Source organism: Danio aesculapii, chromosome 10, assembly GCF_903798145.1.
Source record: "Danio aesculapii chromosome 10, fDanAes4.1, whole genome shotgun sequence".
Lineage (NCBI taxonomy): Eukaryota > Metazoa > Chordata > Actinopteri > Cypriniformes > Danionidae > Danio > Danio aesculapii.
The window spans coordinates 41,706,431-41,725,274 of NC_079444.1; the positions used below are offsets into that span (position 1 = coordinate 41,706,431).

The following is an 18,844-nucleotide window of genomic DNA, read 5'->3' on the forward strand; positions in this document are numbered from 1 at the left end:
TTGAATTGTATTTAAATGAATTTTTATTATAATATTTTCAGCTTTCTTCTTAATTTTAGTCATGTACTCAAGTCATTTTATATTAACTGTTATTTTTATTATATTTCAAATGATTTATTTAGTTAATTATATAATAAATGTTTTGTAAATCAATTATTATTTGTAATATTTATATTTAGTTTTAATTATGTTTATTTTATTATGTTAAATTTTCATCTTGTTTCATTTCCATTGACGCAAAAGTAAAATTTGTATTTTTTAAATCTAATTTTTATTAGTGGTGGTCAAAGATTATTCGCAATTTAATCGCATCCAAAGTAAAAGTGTGTTTTGACATAATATATGTGTGCTGTGTATATTTATTATGCATATGTAAATACGTGCATGCATACAGTGCTCATCATAACTGAGTACACCCCGTTTTGAAAATGAATATTTTATCCATTTCTCAGTGAGCATAGGTAGTATACAGTATATTGGTGCATTTGTACAAAACCGATTTATTAAACAGATATATTTATTAAAATAATATTTTAGTCACAGAATATCTTTAGAAATGGAAAGATAATACAATTAAAATCAAGCTAAATATTGCAAACAAATTATTTTTGTTGTTTTTCAACAAAATTGTATATATTTTATTGTTGAAAATGCTATTTAATATCTGTCTATAACATATAAATTTGGGCTACTATTTTTTGAACTATTATTGCAAGCTATTTTGTTAGAAGCTCCAGATTCGGCTTCAGTACTGACTAATCTAATGTATATGCACAAACATAATATTGTAAAGCTTCCTATAGAAAATATTCATTTAAATGAGAGATTTGTGTGAGTCCTACTTAAATATGCTGAGCACTGTATATTTGAGCAAATGTTTATTTATATTTAGATATAAAATATGCATATGATACAAAATTAGATCTAATGTTTAATAACATTTATATTTTATGTGTGTGGTACATATACATAATGAAGAAATATATAAAACACACACGCATATCAAAACATTATTCTGGATGTGGTTAATCTGTGCTAATATTAATATTGTTATCCAATATTTATATTTTTCAGCTTTGTTTTAAATGAACACAGTGTTAGTAGTTTTAATTACAGTCAACGGTAAGCTGAAGTAAACCCTGTCCTCTGTTTACTCCAGCAGTTTACTATGACGTCTGTGTAAATGTAGTCTTTGCAAACTATGTTTAACCCTGGATTAATGTCCTTTAGGGTTAACACTGGGTAAAGCAAAAGGGTCCTGACCTGACTAATTAGCGTGACTGTTTTACTATTTATAGATGTAGTAACAAATAAATTGATGGACTAATGTATATATAAACAAATGTGTGTGTGTGTACATATATATACATATACACACACACACACACACACACACAGTTGAAGTCAGAATTATTCGCCCCCCTTTGATTTTTTTGTTTTTCTTTTTTAAAATATTTAACAGAGCAAGGAAATTTTCACAGTATGTCTGATACACACACACACACACACATATATATATATATATATATATATATATATATATATATATATATATATATATATATATATATATATATATATATATACGTATTTATATATATTTATATATATATAAAACACTGAACATTGCAAACTTAAATATTTAAACCACACTAGACAAAAAAAAAGGTTAATCCTTTTCATTAAGGTTCCATTAGTTCAGGGGTTCCCAAACTTTTTAGCCCACGACCCCCAAAATGACAATGCCAGTTATAAATATATAAATCTTACGCACAGCTGCACAAACAATTGGCCCAAGTCTTTTCTCCGTTTAATTTTGGAGAATGCCACTCGGAGACCATCCTCATGTTCTTTTTTATGTACTTGAGTGCCGTAAAGGTGTCAGAAAGTTTAACCTGGTGCTATAAAATCAATCTGCTGCATCTGACGCTATTGCTGTGTCTTTAATATAATTTAATCACCCCAAAGGTCGCAAAAAAAATTGTAAGGCTGGTGGCTTTTTTATTTGCATGTGGGTTTTTTAATGTAACTATTACCTATTTTTTTTCTACTATAGGTTATGGATAAAATATGGTAATTCTAATAATTTAATTAAATGAGTTTGATTTTTGGAAATCACCAAGCGAACTTGTCCCGCGACCACCACTTTGGGAGCCACTGTAGATGTTAATGTTAATGTGTTTACTAACTTGCACAAACAATAAACGGTACATTTATTATTAATTATTAACAGTTATTTAGTCATCTTTATTAACATTAATGAAAATAAAGTCATTTGTTGTTCATTCTAAACTCGCAGTGGCCTTTACACCTCGGGTATGCATTATTTTCTAATAATCCAATGGACTTAAGTGCATTATTCTGCTTATACCACAGTTCCCATAGTTAAAGCAACTGTTCAGATGTGATATTTGAGACATTTGTCGGGGTTTGGTCCTCAAACTGCTCCTGTGTGTAGCACTAGTTTCTCTCACATCTCCTCCAAAGCCTTCACTTGTGTTTTGGTGTGATTTTTGACCGTTTATAGGCTTTACAATGACTGAAATCATTCAATGTAGTGATATGAAGCTGTAATGCGCTCAAAATCTGCCGGAACTACTTTATCTGTGCGTTTATATAATAACAGCACACTTTAGAACGCTCATCAGCCAATCAGAATCAAGCATTCAACACATAGTATAGTATGCTTGTTCATTATTTAAAATTAACTAAATTAACTCTATAGTGTTTACAAAAAAAGACCAGTTTTTAATATGCATACATGCTGTCCAATGCTAACAATGCTAACCATTACCTTGTTTGTGGATTAAAGTCATAGCTTACCCTCCTCCTATATGCAATGGAGGTATCGGAGGTAAGACTCAGCGTTTTTATGGCACCTCCATCATCATAATTACCATCATCTCATTAGTATGAATGAAGAGCGACTCTTCCCAAAGCATGCTGGGAGAATCCGATGTGTGCTTTTTCACGTGCATGATCACATTTGTGTGGTGAATTTGGTGCTCCTAGTGTGATCTGTCTGTCTTTTTATAGCCTGTCACATTACTGTAATTGCACCTCGCCATATTTCATTATAATAGCGATTAACTGTGCTTGGAGAACGGCCCAAAATGATCTGAAGATTATAGCTGTCCGGTCTGAGGGGATATATTAAGTGGCTTTTTGGATAAGGACCAGGTTTGAGATGCTTTAGGAATGTGCACTATTTTTTTATATACAGCAATTAATAGAGATAATAAGACTGACATCAGCAAATGCAGGATTACTGTGCCATGCAGAAGAGCAGAGAGCACATTTAGCATTCATTAAAAGCTTTGACCGCTGAGATTTACTGTCTAGAAGGACGTCAGATATGAAAGATTTCTTTAAGTGAGCTTTATTCTCTGCCAAGTGTGTCTTTTTAAAGCAAAAATTGTAAGCTTTATTGGTAAATTTAATACTGCATATATAAGTGTTCACAGTGGATAATAATGCAAAATAATATAAGGATTATAAATGTATTCAATACCACCTCAAAGATGAATACAGTTTGTTTAAATGATTGGGATGCTGTTGAACCGCATCCCAATCATCACAATTACTGCAGAAACCCTACTGGAACCCGCATGGACCCAAGATTCTGACAGAAATCAGTCAAGTTTGGTGAAGGAAATATCATGGTTTGGGGTTACATTCAGTATGGGGGTGTGCGAGAGATTTGCAGAGTGGATGGCAACATCAACAGCCTGAGGTATCAAGACATTTGTGCAGCTCATTACATTGCAAACCACAGGAGAGGGCAAATTCTTCAGCAGGATAGCGCTCCTTCTCATACTTCAGCCTCCACATCAAAGCTCCTGAAAGCAAAAAAGGTCAAGGTGCTCCAGGATTGGCCAGCCCAGTCACCAGACTTGAACATTATTGAGCATGTCTGGGGTAAAATGGAGGAGGAGGCGTTGAAGATGAATCCAAAGAATCTTGATGAACTCTGGGAGTCCTGCAAGAACGCTTTCTTTGCCATTCCAGATGACTTTATTTATCAGTGATTTGAGTCATTGCAGAGATGTATGGATATTTTGGTCAAATAAGCGTAATCTAGAGGCCTTCGGCTTTCATATAAGCCACTTCTGATACCAAATGATCAACTAGAAGTCAAGTTATTATTTGTTGTTCCTAAAACTTGAATATTTGTGTCAGGTAGTGTATCTTTTGTTAGTTTAACATGAAATGTGTCCACATATGTTTGTAATGATACATGTGGACAATTAACATGTAGAAGTATTGTATCAATGCATTCTCTGGCACCTTACGAAAACCATTGAAAGTATCTTAAAACATCATTGCCTGTGCAACGTTGTAAAAAAAATCATTCACAAGGTATGTTTGTAATGAAGCAACAAAAACATGTGAACAGTTGGCATGTAGAACAATTTAACCCTTGTGTGTTGTTCAAATTGACTACCCTTTTGTTATGATAGTAGCTGTTTTTTGAAAAATGTTACCTCTTCCCAACAGGGAAAACCACCTAGCAAGAATGCATGATTATATGGTGTCATGGCTTTGCAATCAAAAAATGTGATTATAATGGAAGTCAATGGGGCAAAAACAGCCTCGAACATAACGAAAGGGTAGTCTATTTGTCAATTTAGTGGTGTTTTGTTGAATTTTTGTACATTTTCAATGCATTTTTTTTAAATATGTGTTAAAATAAAATTTGGCACCAAAAATCTGTCCATTTGCTAAAACACAGAGAAAGTTGTGGCCAAATTAAGACTCAAAATTACACCAGAAGGGATGAAAACATCCCCAACAGCACACAAGGGTTAGTATTGCAGCTCTTGGCCACCGTATGAAAGTGTTTCAGAGGGCATTTACACTAGTCCTTTGCAGGTTAGCCCTCCAATCAGAAAAAAAATGCATGTGTCCAGGTGTAAACAGCCCCATATTGTCTTGCAGATGGTGTGCAAGTGGCTCAGCTGGGCGGCGCTGATGAGAACCTGTGCCGGATCTGCATGGACGCCGTGATCGACTGCGTTCTACTGGAGTGCGGACACATGGTGACCTGCACCAAATGCGGAAAGAGGATGAGCGAGTGCCCCATCTGCAGACAGTACGTGGTGCGCGCCGTGCACGTCTTCAAGTCTTAACGCCAGCTTTACTTCCCACTGGAAAAAAAAACAACACACCTAGAGACCGTCAATGGACTGAGAGTCTGTCCATTTCATTTCACACGTGTGGAAACCGGCACACTTACTGTACTTTCCAGAGCGAGCGTCACCTGCTGCCCGATTTCATGTGGTCACACTTTACTGAGTTACTAACCCAGGGAGGATGGATCTTAGAGGAACAAAGGTACAGTCCAAGACAATGTTATCAGCCCTCTTGTGAATTTTTTTTTGATTATTCTTCAAATATTTTCCAAGTGATGTTTAACTGAGGAAATTTAGGCCCAATCCCAATTCTTCCGCTTAGCCCTTTCCCTTATCCTCATTTTGCACGTTCACGTGAAAGGGTAGGGGTGTCCCAATTCTCTTTAGCTCGAAGGCATAGGGTTAAGGGGAAACTTTAGATACCCCTTCGAACAGAGATTTTTCAAGACCACGGAGAGCACCAAGACCATTTTTCGAAACCAAGAGCTAAGAAAATTTCCCAGAATACACCAGCCACAACGGCAGGATAGCTGCACTCGGAAGTAATTAGTATTTTTTTTCGCCATCATTACGAATTTTTACAAAAAACAAGCACATGTTTTAATACATTCATAATGGCGTTTGTGTTTTACCATCATGCTTAAACCCCCCCCCCCCCTAAAAAATTTCGCTATCTATAATCCATAATAATATCTCCTGTATAATAACACAACATTCTGACACTCGATGACACTCGAATACGCTCTCAGAATAGTCTAGTGGCTAAAAAATAGCTTTTTACAGTGTCTGCTATAATGTTAATGTTGTTTTTGTGTGTTTACATAAATGAATATGGCCACTGTGTAAATGCACAGTACAGTTATTATCTTATTACCATATTATATTCTTATGATAACATAATATATGCCTTCAGTGATTTCCTGAAGATAAATACCAAAAAATAGCACAACTAGAATAACTACAGCAGCCGCGGTCATCTGATTTCATATGAAGGAAGAGATTGCGATGACATATGATGATGTGTGCTGGTATTGTAGTGGTGTTCCATTTCTTAGGGGTAAATTTTGAAGCCCTTCCCCTTCACACTCTGTTTCAAGGGCCAAGGGGAAGGGGTACAAAAATAGAATTGGGATTGGGCCTTCGAGTCATATGAATTTATTTTTTCTTTTGGAGAAATATTTGGTTTAATATTAGTAACATTTAGTTCATATTTAGTTTTAGCAGTTTTTATATTTTTTTTAAATCAGTTTTAAGGTCACTGTTATCCAGTTACTTTAACCTAATTAGTTAAGCCTTTTTACTTCACCTTTTTTTCTTACTTAGATTTTTTGACTTGTTTCTAGTCTAAATATCTAAACATTCTTAAATCAAGAAGCATTTTCTAGACGTGCAAAACATACTGTCTTGTTTTCAGATAATAATATGCCAAATTTAAATGATTTTTTTCTTAAAACAAGCAAAATAATCTGCAAATGAGGTAAGCTAAAACTAAAAACAAGATGATTATTTAGCTTGTTTTAAGGAAACTCGTACTTCATTTTGACTTAATATTTCTGAAAACCAGACTGTTTTGCTTGTCTAGAAAATGCTTCTTTATTTAAGAGTTTTTAGATATTTGGACTAGAAACAAGACAGAAAAATCGAAGTAAGTAAAGATAAATATAAAATAAGTATTGAAGACGTCATCATTTTTCTCTGAAAACATATTTCTAAAGGAGTTGTTGTGTAAGGTTGACGAACCAGGAAGGCTCATAGTGGAAGTATGATAAGCAAGAAAAACCTTGAAAAAATGATGGCACTACTCGCTGATGTAACGTTCAAAGTGATGGTTTATTTACAGTGTACGAGAGTGAAACCAAAATAGCCCAAAAGCCCAGCAAAGTAACAAAATAACCAAAAATAAAAGAACAAATAAACAGCAAACAAACAAACAATATTTGTACAATCACACTAGTATACACAGACAGGTCACAAATTGCTTACGGCCCCACAGTAGCTCGCTCACCCGCCAAGTTAACTGACAGTAGCTATGCTTCCATTCAAAAATGTGAATGAAGTTTATGCGCAAAACTGGATTATCGCATTAAAGACGTGCTAATAAAGCAGCGTTTCCATCCAACAAGTCAAAGTGAACAAAATCACCACTTCCTGATTATCTGGCGCCAAATATCAACAGTAGTTCGCGGTAGTAGAAGCTGCGTGAATCTTTTCTTCATTTAATAAATTACCTGTGCCTCAGAAGGCAATCCTGACATGCAGTGAACGCGCGGTGGTGTTTGAAGGCGCGAGACACAGAGCACAGACGCTCTTGATACTGGAGGTCATTAATAATTTGATAACACTAATACTGAAATGGTTCAGGCGTTTAAGAACAACCAAAACAACATTTCAGATGGTTTACAGTGTGCTCAGCCTGCTAGTTTGTCCATTCACACACATATTCATCATCACATGATCTCTTATGACACAATCACATCTCCTTTTTTAATGCACATACTGGAATTTGTTCGGTAAAAGTGTTTCCATCTTCTCTTATCGAATAAAAAGTTTACTCAGTTATGTTCATATGATTTTATGCGCTTTTTCAAAATTTATGTGCATCTTGGTGTTTCCATCAACCGATTTTTCATATCCAAATGCGCATTAAAATAGGTGGATAGAAACGTAGCTAGTGAATTGGCATTTGGGGCTGCCTTTTAAAGGCAAAGCCCCGCCCCTTTTAAATAAACCAACCCTTATTAAAAGGTAAGTATAAACATCTGTACATGTTCATAAGTTTACTGTTTATAACACATTAGACACCAAACACTCATAATTAATCAAAGTAAACTAAAATATATGAAAAATAGTATAAACACATTTCCCGCCCAACCAAATTGAAACTTGAAACTGTCACCGGATGTTAGCAACAACCAAAGAAATCTGTATATGCAAAGAAAACAAAAGTAATTAGTTTAGAAATGAAGTTATGCATAATAAAATGAAATGACACAGAGAAAAAGTATTGAGCACATGAAGAAAGGAAGGTGTAGAGAGACAGTGAAAGCCCAGACTGCGTTGGACATTTCAGCAAGACAATGATCCAAAACACAGCCAAGGAGACTCTCAAATGCTTTCAGAGAAAGAAAATCAAGCCGTAGAATGGCCCAGCCAATCACCTGATCCGAATCCAATAGAAAATACAAAATAAAGCTCAGATTTGATAGACGAGACCCACAGAACCATCAAGATTTTGACACTCTGTTGAAGTCTGAAAGTCACACCTGAGCATTACATGTGACTTCATTCTCCATATGAGAGGCGTCTTTAAGCTGCAGCACTAAAAAAGCCTTTATATAAAGTTTTAAATATGTTTCAGTAGTTCAGCACTTTCTCCTTCTGTCATTTCATTGTTATTATACAGAACTCATCTTTCAGATTATTTTAAATTTGTTTTATTTCTATGTTTGTATTGAGTTTCTACCCAAATCTGGTTCAATTCCATGTTACCAGCTTCTTTACAAATAGTAATCCCAGGAAAAAACATGACAATGTGTTCAATACTTATTTCCCCCACTGTATGTACTGTCACCATAGCAAACACAATAGAAATTAGTTATTAAAACTATTATAATGTTGAAAAAAATGTGAGCACTTGGGAATTAATTTAAAAATAAAAAAATTCACAAGAGAGTTGATGATTTTGTCTTGAGCTGTATAAGGATATGAACGTTTAAATGGTTTACATTGCTGTAAACGTCTTGGAAATGTCTTACTGTATGTGCAATATTAGAAATCTTTAACGTGTGCGTGTAGAGAAACCGATTGCCATTAAGATGCATGTTAATGTAGGAACAGTGAAGACCTGAATGGGGGAAAACGTACTGTAGGTGCCAAAGTAGAAATGTGCGGAATGGCTTTTGGACGATGTTTTTAACGTGATGTTATTTTCCTGTATCTCCATACACACAAACACACACAGATCAGCATCCATGACATGGGATCAAATGACCAGCTAGTAGAGGAGTTATTTATAGCTAGACGATGAAAAACCATATCGTAATTTTTTCTCACACAAGAGTCACTGGAATCCAGCATCTGCCGCTATTGTAGCTTATTTACTGGGACTTCAGATGTGTTTTTAGTTTTGATCTTGATCAAGTTTTGCAGCGTCTGTGGAACACAAGGTTTGTCTCCGTTATGGTGTGTGAACAAACCTCTTAAAGGTCTGCGAAGTAAGCGTCAGATAATATGACGGTTACTTAAGGCTCTGTTTCTCAACCACGTTTTTGGAGGATCACCAGCACTGCATGTTTTTGGATGTCTCCTTTGTCTGTCGCACCCATTACAGGTCTTTCAGTCTCTGCTAGTCATCTGAATCAGGGGTGTTTGGTTTAGGAGACATGGAAAATTCGCAGAGCTGGTTATCCTCTAGGAACGTGGTTAAGAAACACTGGCTTAGGTAAAGTAATTAAAGGGATAGTTCACCTAAAAATGACAATTTAATTGCCATTAGGATTCAGATTTTGGGAGAACAGTGAACACAACAGAAGATATATTGAAAAGCATTGGAAAATGGTAGCCATTGACATCCATAGCTATAGGAAGAGAAAAAAACACTGTAGCATGGGAGGTTTGGGTGGTTCGAACGACCCAACCACCACTGCAAAAAGTTAAGAGTTTGTTGATTTTTATCCCGTACGTGACCTCCCTTGTTGAGTTTTTTAACTGCTATGCCATCACAAATTGTCAAAAATACCTGTTTGATTAAGGCTTTAAGGGACAGCACGGTGGCTCAGTGGTTAGCACTGTGGCCTCACAGCAAGAAGGTCGCTGGTTTGAGTCCCGGCTTGGCCAGATGGCATTTCTGTGTGGAGTTTGGCGTGTTGGCGTGGGTTTGCTCCGGTTTCCCCCACAGTCCAAACACATGCGCTAAAGGGGAATTGGATTAACTAAATTGACCGTAGTGTATGAGTGTGTGTGTGAATGAGTGTGTATGGGTGTTTTTCAGTACTGGGTTGCCGCTGGAATGGCATCTGCTGCGTAAAACATACGCTGGAATAGTTGGCGGTTCATTCCGCTGTGTTGACCCTTGATAAATAAGAGATCAAGCCGAAGGAAAATGAATGAATGAATGATGGCTTTAAGACCAAGCAAATCAATTTAGGCCAATGCAAACACTTTTTCAGGACTCAACTATCCAGTCGCGAATGGAAATCTGCGGTCTTCCTAAACGTGATCGATCAATAAGGGAGGTCATCTTTCACTTTAATGCTGGTAAATAGAGGAAAAACAGCAAGTAATGTCTAGCATATTTTTGGAGATCATTCTTGAATCCAGAACGACCCAAATAGTGTGAAGACCAAAAGCAGACAATATTAAATATGTTTATTTTAAAGGGGACCTATCATGCAAAAATCAGTATTATAAGGGGTTTAAACACAGTTGTGTGGCAGCAATCCGTTAATATAATCAGCTTCTAATTGTAAAAATGAATTAATTATATATTTTATAATCAGACTTGATTAAAACAGTCTGCAGAAACACTTTAATTGACATTCTCCCTTTGTACGTGCCATCAGAGGGGAAAAAGCCCCGCCCATTAGTGACCATCTCTCTCTCATTAGCATAAACAGCCCTGAGTGAGAAGCAGCTGTCTCGATTCTGCTGCTATGCTAACACAAATGCATTTTCAGCTCCGCCCTCTTTTCAAAAGAGGCCTGGGAGCACAGTCTCATTTAAATTTAAAGCGACAGTCACCAAAACGGCTCCATTTGGATCAGCCTCAATTTGGGGTATTTTGAGCTGAAACCTCACATACACACTCTAGGGACATCAGAGAGTTATTTTACCTTATAAAAAGGGGCATAATATGTCCGATTTAATGCTAAAACATAGGCCATTGTTGTTAGCCATGAATTTTGATATTTCCTTTTTTTAAAGGAGGGGCGGAAAAAAATAGTGAAGCACTTTATCATTGTTTTATTATTCAGATGGCCAAATTCTGACTTCTAATGAAAGTTTAATGTGACTACCTTTCTGTTATATGCATAATATATTACAGTTTATCCTGACTAAACATTGTAGTGCATCAAAGATTGATCATTATGACACCAATAGACAAATTAATTCGGCACAAATTAGTGCATAAAATATCCCCCGAAATGCTTAAACTTAAATAATTCCATACAAAATGATTGCAGAAAACTAGGCTGGATACAGACCTACTAGTAATTGCTGCCAGTTTCCAACATTCTTCAAAATATCTCCGTTCTTCAAAAGAAAGTGGGGTGAGTAATTGATGACCCAATTTTCTTTTTTGAGTGGACTATCTCTTTAAGGAATATTATCAGATCACTCGCTTCGAATGTTATCACTTGATTGAATGGGCGTTATTAGTGGTTATCAGCTAATAGATATGAGCCAGTAGCAGCCCTCTGCGCCTACTAGTAGGCTCAGAAGGCTGTTATCATCCATCCGCATGGTTAATCAGCTATACTAATAGAGAGGACTCAAGATCTGTTTTTACATTACTGTGACAGTTGGGTTTAGGGTTGGGGTAGGGTTAGACGTTAATAAATTACAATTAATGGGAAATTTATTAAATAATATAAATAACTCTGGTTAACTTCTGGCTGCAGCCGTATGTGATCGATAGCTGATTAACCATGTGGATGGATTAAACTAGTAGGCGCAGAAAACCCCGACTGGCTCATATCTATCAGCTGATAACCACTTATAACCCCCATTCAATCGAGTGATATTCGAATCGGCTGGTCGGACGCACTAATGAACTGTTGCACCTTTAATTGATCACATGCCTTGGAAGGTTTTATTTACAAAATATGTTTTCACTGTTGGTCAAAAGACAATTCGATGTTCTTCATCTCCAGCAATACCATGAAAGACTGTTTTTGATGTCGACCACATTTCCACAAGCGGTGCTACATGGATTTACGTATCACAGTTCTCAATCGCATTTGCTTTATAGAGACTTCATTTAAAGGTACAGTTCACCACAAAATTGATATATGTTATTCATTTATTCAGCCTCAGGCCAACCAAGATTCTAAAAACAAAACTTTTTAGTTTGTTTAAATTGTTTGCCCATAAATAAAGTGGAGATAGGCGGGAAATCACCAGGTATTGATTTATAAATAGTGTACTTTAAATATGTTAAATATGTAGCTATACGTTTTGTGCACAAATTTCTGCACCCTTAAGATAATTAACAATTGTTTAATAATAAAAATGTGCCCTCACGAAATTTAAACATGCATTTACCAATGCTATCTCATGACAATTCGTAACTTTTTGATTTAGTGGCTAATTCGTATGAATTCGTACAATCTCATTCATACAATTTAGTACGATTTGCTCATCCTCCAATGATGGTTGGGTTTAGGGGCGGGGTTTGGAGCCACACCTACTTTTTAAAATCATACATTTTCGTATGAATTAGCCACTACACTGACAAAACGTGACTATTTTTACGTTTTGTCAGTGTAGTGGCTAATTCATACGAAAATAAGATCAGGCTGGGTTTTACTACTAATTACAGCAACTTTTTTATAGTTACGACATGGTTTGCTACATTTATTACAGCATTATTTGCCGTACAACTAATTATAATACAATGGTAATTTAAATAAAGCAGGTTAATACACTTTCACTATAATAAATATAATTGTTTGCCTATAAATAAAGTGGAGATAGGCGGGAAATCACCAGATATTGATTTATAAATAGTGTACTTTAAATATGTTTTTGGAGCTATACGTTTTGTACACAAATTTCTGCACCCTTAAGATAATTAATAATTGTTTAATAATAAAAATGTGCCCTCACGAAATTTAAACATGCATTTACCAATGCTATTATGACAATTCGTAACTTTTTGATTTAGTGGCTAATTCGTATGAATTCGTACAATCTCATTCATACAATTTAGTACGATTTGCTCATCCTCCAATGATGGTTGGGTTTAGGGGCGGGGTTTGGAGCCACACCTACTTTTTAAAATCATACATTTTCGTATGAATTAGCCACTATACTGACAAAACGTAAAATAGTTACGTTTCCTCAAGAGATCAGGCTTGGTTTTACTACAAATTACAATAACTTTTTTATAGTTACGACATGGTTAGCTACATTAATTACAGCATTATTTGCCGTACAACTAATTATAATACAATGGTAATTTAAATAAAGCAGGTTAATACACTTTCACTATAGTAAAACTTGTATAACCATACTACACATGGTCATGGCATAGCAAAGTAATGTTTTGCTAAAGATATTTAATTTGTTTAAATTGTTTGATCATGTGTTCAATGTTATAAAATGCACTTTGAGAGTCAAAAAAAGCACATACAGGCAACACAAAATTAATACCAGTTTAATATCATTTTATACAGCAAAACCATCAGCCGATCTCATTATATAAAGGTATTCTGTGCTTAGAAATGTTTGCTTGAAGGTGATAATGTCCAGCTCCTTGCTCTGATTTTCCTTCATGTGACCTAATTGTAATAGTTTTGTTTTGCCTGTATATGCTTTTTTGACTCTGAAAGTGTAAGTAGCTTTCGCATACATTTAACAAAGCTAAAATCTTCTTTATTGTTCTGCTAAATAATGTATCTACATCTTGGATGGCCTGAGAATGAGACAAATCATTTTTATTTATGTGTGAACTATGCCCTCAAAATGAAGAAACTATTTATTTCCTGTTTTGTGAATATTTCAGTTCCTTAGATAATAAGAAAAAGTGCAAAGGACATTGTCATTTGGTTCCTCTAGATGCCCTTTGTTGCTGTGAATTCTGTAGTCAAATACAAGTTATGTCTGTGGTATTACCTAGACAAACTAATATATAAATATAAACTAATAAAAAATGGAATCTATTTAACATATATGAATTTATATACATGTGAAATAAGATGTACATTAAGTATATGAATATATTTCCTTGTTTCTCCAGTTTTATTTTAAATGTTTCCTTCCTCTTCCAGTTTTTCAGTCAGTCGACACTGATTTGGTTCTGTTTTAAATTAGTTGAAAATAATGCTACGGTATAATTATTACATTCTGGCATCACATTTATGTATTTCTACAATGTTTTTAATTTGCATTTAAAACATCTCTGTATGCCCAACACTGACACTGTGCTTCTGTGTATGTTTCTAATGCTGCTAATCTCTACAAGATGTCACTTTTGTGGTAAGGCGACTATTTGAGCTGAGCAGACAATGGACAAGACTACACTATATGACTTAAACTGAGCGCTGGAAGACGTTTTGGGATCTGGTCTTTGTATTTTGGAATGTTGAACTTTTTATTTTGGTAATTCAAAGATGATTTATGAGATTTAATAAAATATGGTACCTTGAACTAACAAAATAAAGACTTCTCATTTCAGTAATTATCTCTTGCTGAGTCTCACGCCCTCTAGAGGCGTTTAAGCGCAACGCAGTCAGCGTTACCTCAGTCAGACGCCGGCACATGAGAGTAACTTTAATTAATGAATTGTGGTAAAATACTGCGGTATGGTTGCTGGTACTTATGGAGAAAGGATTCGCTAAGGTAAGTGTGTTGTTTGTGATGTCCATCCATACATTTAATCGATTATAAATTTCAGCTGGAGAGAAAAAGAGCGGCAAAAGCAGGCGGGAATCACCAGCTGGATGTTTATAAATCGTGTACTTGAAATGTGTTTTGATTGTAAATTTGTACCCCCTTACATTATTTACAACTGTTTAATAATAAAACGCGTGACCACGCGAAATTTAAACGTGGTTTTACAACAAATTAAACCTATTTTAATGGTAACCACAACTCAACTAATGTACCGTTTGCTACATTAATGGGTTACAAGCACAGCTAGTGTTTTTCATCCAATAATGAACTTCCGTTAAAGACTTAATGTGACTATTCAATTTTACAAGGTTGCTTTTATAGCATCGATGATTTTATGTAATTACAATACTTTGGGTTAAATTGACTTAAGCATTCATTCAGTTGTTAAAGCTTAAAACGAGATGATAGACTGTGTAAACTAACACCATCAGTAGGCTACCAGCAGGCGAGTGCAGAAACTCCATTGAAAAAAAACACTAAAATAAACTCATATTTTAAAGACATGGCAGGCGGAAATGGGATTTATTGCAGTGCTTCTTGTCCGGTCTGAGACGCACCTTATGTCGTATATCTATCAGGCAGTGAAGATCAGGGATTTTTTAAGAAATCAGACCTTAATCGTGGCAGTTTTATAATGGAAAGACAGTTCACTGGAGGCGCTGAGGCTGGCTGGCTGAAATTAAGTCTCTGTGTATATACACAATTACAACGTTATTTACTGTAAAGCTTATACACATAGCAATCGATACGTTAAACCAAAAATATGGTTATAGTTTTACTATTTTAAAAAATATTTATTTTATCTGACTTGTAAAACCATCATGGTTAGCAAAGCCAAATAATCATGTTTTGTAGTTACCATATTCTAACTAATATACCTTATACTGACTAATTACCTCTTATACTAAATGAACTATTATTTTATTATAATGTTTATTTTTACATTTTCTATAACCACAGTTTAACCAAGGGGTGGGCAAACTCGGTCCTGGAGGGCCGGTGTCCTGCACAGTTTAGCTTCAACTCTAATCAAACACACCTGAACATGCTAATCAATGTCTGCAAGATCACTAATTATCTATAAGCAGGTGTGTTTGATCAGAGCTGGAGCCAAACTGTGCAGGACACCGGCCCTCCAGGACCGAGTTTGCCCACCCCTGGTTTAACCCAATTACCAAGGTTAAACCATGAATATTGTCTTGGGTAAGTTGTTTGTACGTGTTTGCAGACTGATTCATTTTCTTTTCAGCTTCATTCATTCATTCATTTTATTTTCGGCTTAGTCCCTTTATTAATCTGGAGTCACCACAGTGGAATGAACCACCATTTTATCCAGCATATGTCTTACGAAGCGGATGCCCTTCCAGCTGCAACCCAACATTGGGAAACATCAGACTGATTTGTACGTTTTATACCTGGCTTTAAGTCAAATACCATATGGTCGAACTATGATTAAAGAAGCAAAATAATGTGTCGTGGTTAGTAGGCTACCATGGTTTAATTACCCCTGATACGAAATTAACAATGATTTTATCATATGTATTTTAGGCGTGTTGACTACCTTTTCTTTAACCACAGTTTTACCACACGTACTCTGTGGTAATTTGTAGTTACCATAGATCAGGGGTGCCCAAACGTTTTCGTATGAAGGGCCAAAAACCAAATATCATAGATAGCTGTGGGCCGAAGATAAATATACCAAACTATTTTACATTAAAACTACCATGGGTAATTTACTAATTCCTTTCATAATAAAAAAGAAATAGGAAACATTAGTTTAAATCGTATTAACTAATGCAGTCTATCCTTTTTAACTCTATATTATAATCTTGTAACTCTATATTATAATAAGTCTCTGCATTGTCCTCTATGCGTCGTATGTACATTTAAAACTAAATCTGATTCATTTACACCAGTGGTTCTCAAACTTTTTTCACCAAGTACCACCTCAGAAAGAAACTGTCACTCTAAGTACCATCATAATGACCAGTATTGAAATACGGTAGCGTAGTAGGCCTAATTAAGCAGCTACAGCATTGCACAGTTCAAAAGCTAGGCATATTAATTACTATTATTAAAAATATGTATTATTGTCAGCCATTTTAAACATTTTATATACATTGAACATTAACTGTATTTGCAGACAATTAAAATGTGTTAATTAAAAATGGTAATGCTCTTAAAAAGTGAAAAGAAAACTGCTGTACTTGTACAGTATCAGCGTATAGTAGCCTATTCATCAAAACCTGGAAATGTTGCTTGGACCTGATAAATAAAGGTTATGTCATACATATATACACAATTTTTTAATACATTTTGAGTAAGTTGCATGTACATATGACATTTGTATATCTTTGAAATATAAAACATTTACTTGTATTTAATTATGATTTGGAATTACATATTTAAATTAGGAATTAGATCTGCTGCTCGTCATTTACAGTAGGCCTACTATGTGTGTCAGAAAAGCGAGTGAATAAATGCATAAATACAGTGTTTGACTAATTCATACGTGCAGTATTTCCGTGATTTGGCGCAAATGAAATCACATTACGTGAACCATGAAGTTTGCGTTTAACTGCGCACTGTCCACTGTTTTCAAGCAGACTCAGGTGCAGTTTGCGGTTCCTTTGTCTGTGCACACGAATACAAACTTTTTTGTATTACTTTTTAGGAAAGTAGAGAGTATTGACAGGAAAGTATGGGGATCAGAAAAATAGGAAGGGTCAGCATAGGGCCGCGAGGCGGGAATCGAACTCAGGTCACCGTGAGCACCGGAGTGCATGTGTCTACACACTAAGCACTACACCAGTGGCGCCGACACAGATACTAACTTTAATTATAATCTACCTCTAAGCTTCAAGCATGGCAAAGTTGCTTGAGTCTATGTTCTGAGTCTCACACCATTTGAATCCGATCTAAATTAATTCGCTTAAATCTGAGTCAACAATCTAAACCAAAAGCTACGCTGCTTTACAAAACAAATAACTATACTATATATCGAAAACACACATTATTTTACACAACTTCAAGCACACATTTGTAATAATTATTTTACCAATGATGCAGCATGGGGAAATTTGTGAGTTTGTAAACTCTGGTTATTTATAATGCTTCCGTAATCATCTAATGGGTCAGATTATTGAGCTAATGAGGAGCCAGCCGTGTTGATCATAAGCACGTGATCCTCTCGAAATTAGTTTGTAAATAAACCACACTTAAATAGAATATATTTTAGAGCAGTAATCACAATACGAGAAACCATGATATTTTTATTGTAGGTTATCATACCGTCAGAATCTTATACCGCTCTGTGCCTAGTTTGGGCATCTCTGCCGTAGATTAACTACAAAACTAAGGCCTTTTTGTTTTATTTGTTGTAAAACCATGTTTTTTTCGTATGACTTCTCTGACCACATTTCTAGAACTGCTCGATCTTGCAGATTGGCACTCTATAACATCAGAAAGGTCCGACCCTTCCTATCTGAACATGCAGCTCAACTCATTGTTCAAGCTCTTGTTCTCTCCAAACTGGACTATTGCAACTCTCTGCTAGCCGGGCTTCCAGCTAATTCTATCAAACCTCTGCAGCTGCTTCAGAACGCAGCAGCACGAGTGGTCTTTGATGAACCCAAAAGAGCACATGTCACTCCGCTACTCACCCGTTTGCACTGGCTGCCAGTTGCTGCTCGGATCAAATTCAAAGCTCTGATGTTTGCTTACAAAGCGACCTCTGGCTTTGCTCCTTCGTATCTGCTCTCACTTCTGCAGATTTATGTGCCCTCCAGAAACTTGCGTACTGTGAATGAACGTCGCCTCGTTGTTCCATCCCTAAGAGGGAAGAAATCACCTTCCCGAACTCTCACATTCAATCTGCCCAGTTGGTGGAATGAACTCCCTAACTACATCAGAACAGCAGAGTCACTTGCTGTCTTCAAGAAACGACTAAAAACTCAACTGTTTAGTCTCCACTTTCCTTCCTAATCTTAACTGCCTCTCTCAAAAAAAATAAATAAATAATTAAAATAAAAAAACATTACTAATGCTTTGCTTCTTAGACTTTACACACCTGAAACTTGTCTATAGCACTTGTTCTC

The 18,844-nt window shown here is 35.5% G+C and overlaps 1 protein-coding gene across 1 annotated transcript in view; it reads left to right on the forward strand.

The window, feature by feature from the left end:
- The window catches only part of rnf34b (ring finger protein 34b), a 73,592-nt gene extending 67,850 nt beyond the window's left edge, over positions 1–5,742 (forward strand). Inside the window, exons 7-8 of the mRNA XM_056467191.1 lie at positions 2,813–2,854; positions 4,939–5,742. Of these exons, the coding sequence (XP_056323166.1) occupies positions 2,813–2,854; positions 4,939–5,129 (233 nt within the window). The 3' untranslated portion in view covers positions 5,130–5,742. The remainder of the gene's footprint in view (positions 1–2,812; positions 2,855–4,938) is intronic.
- Positions 5,743–18,844: the final 13,102 nt, after the last annotated feature.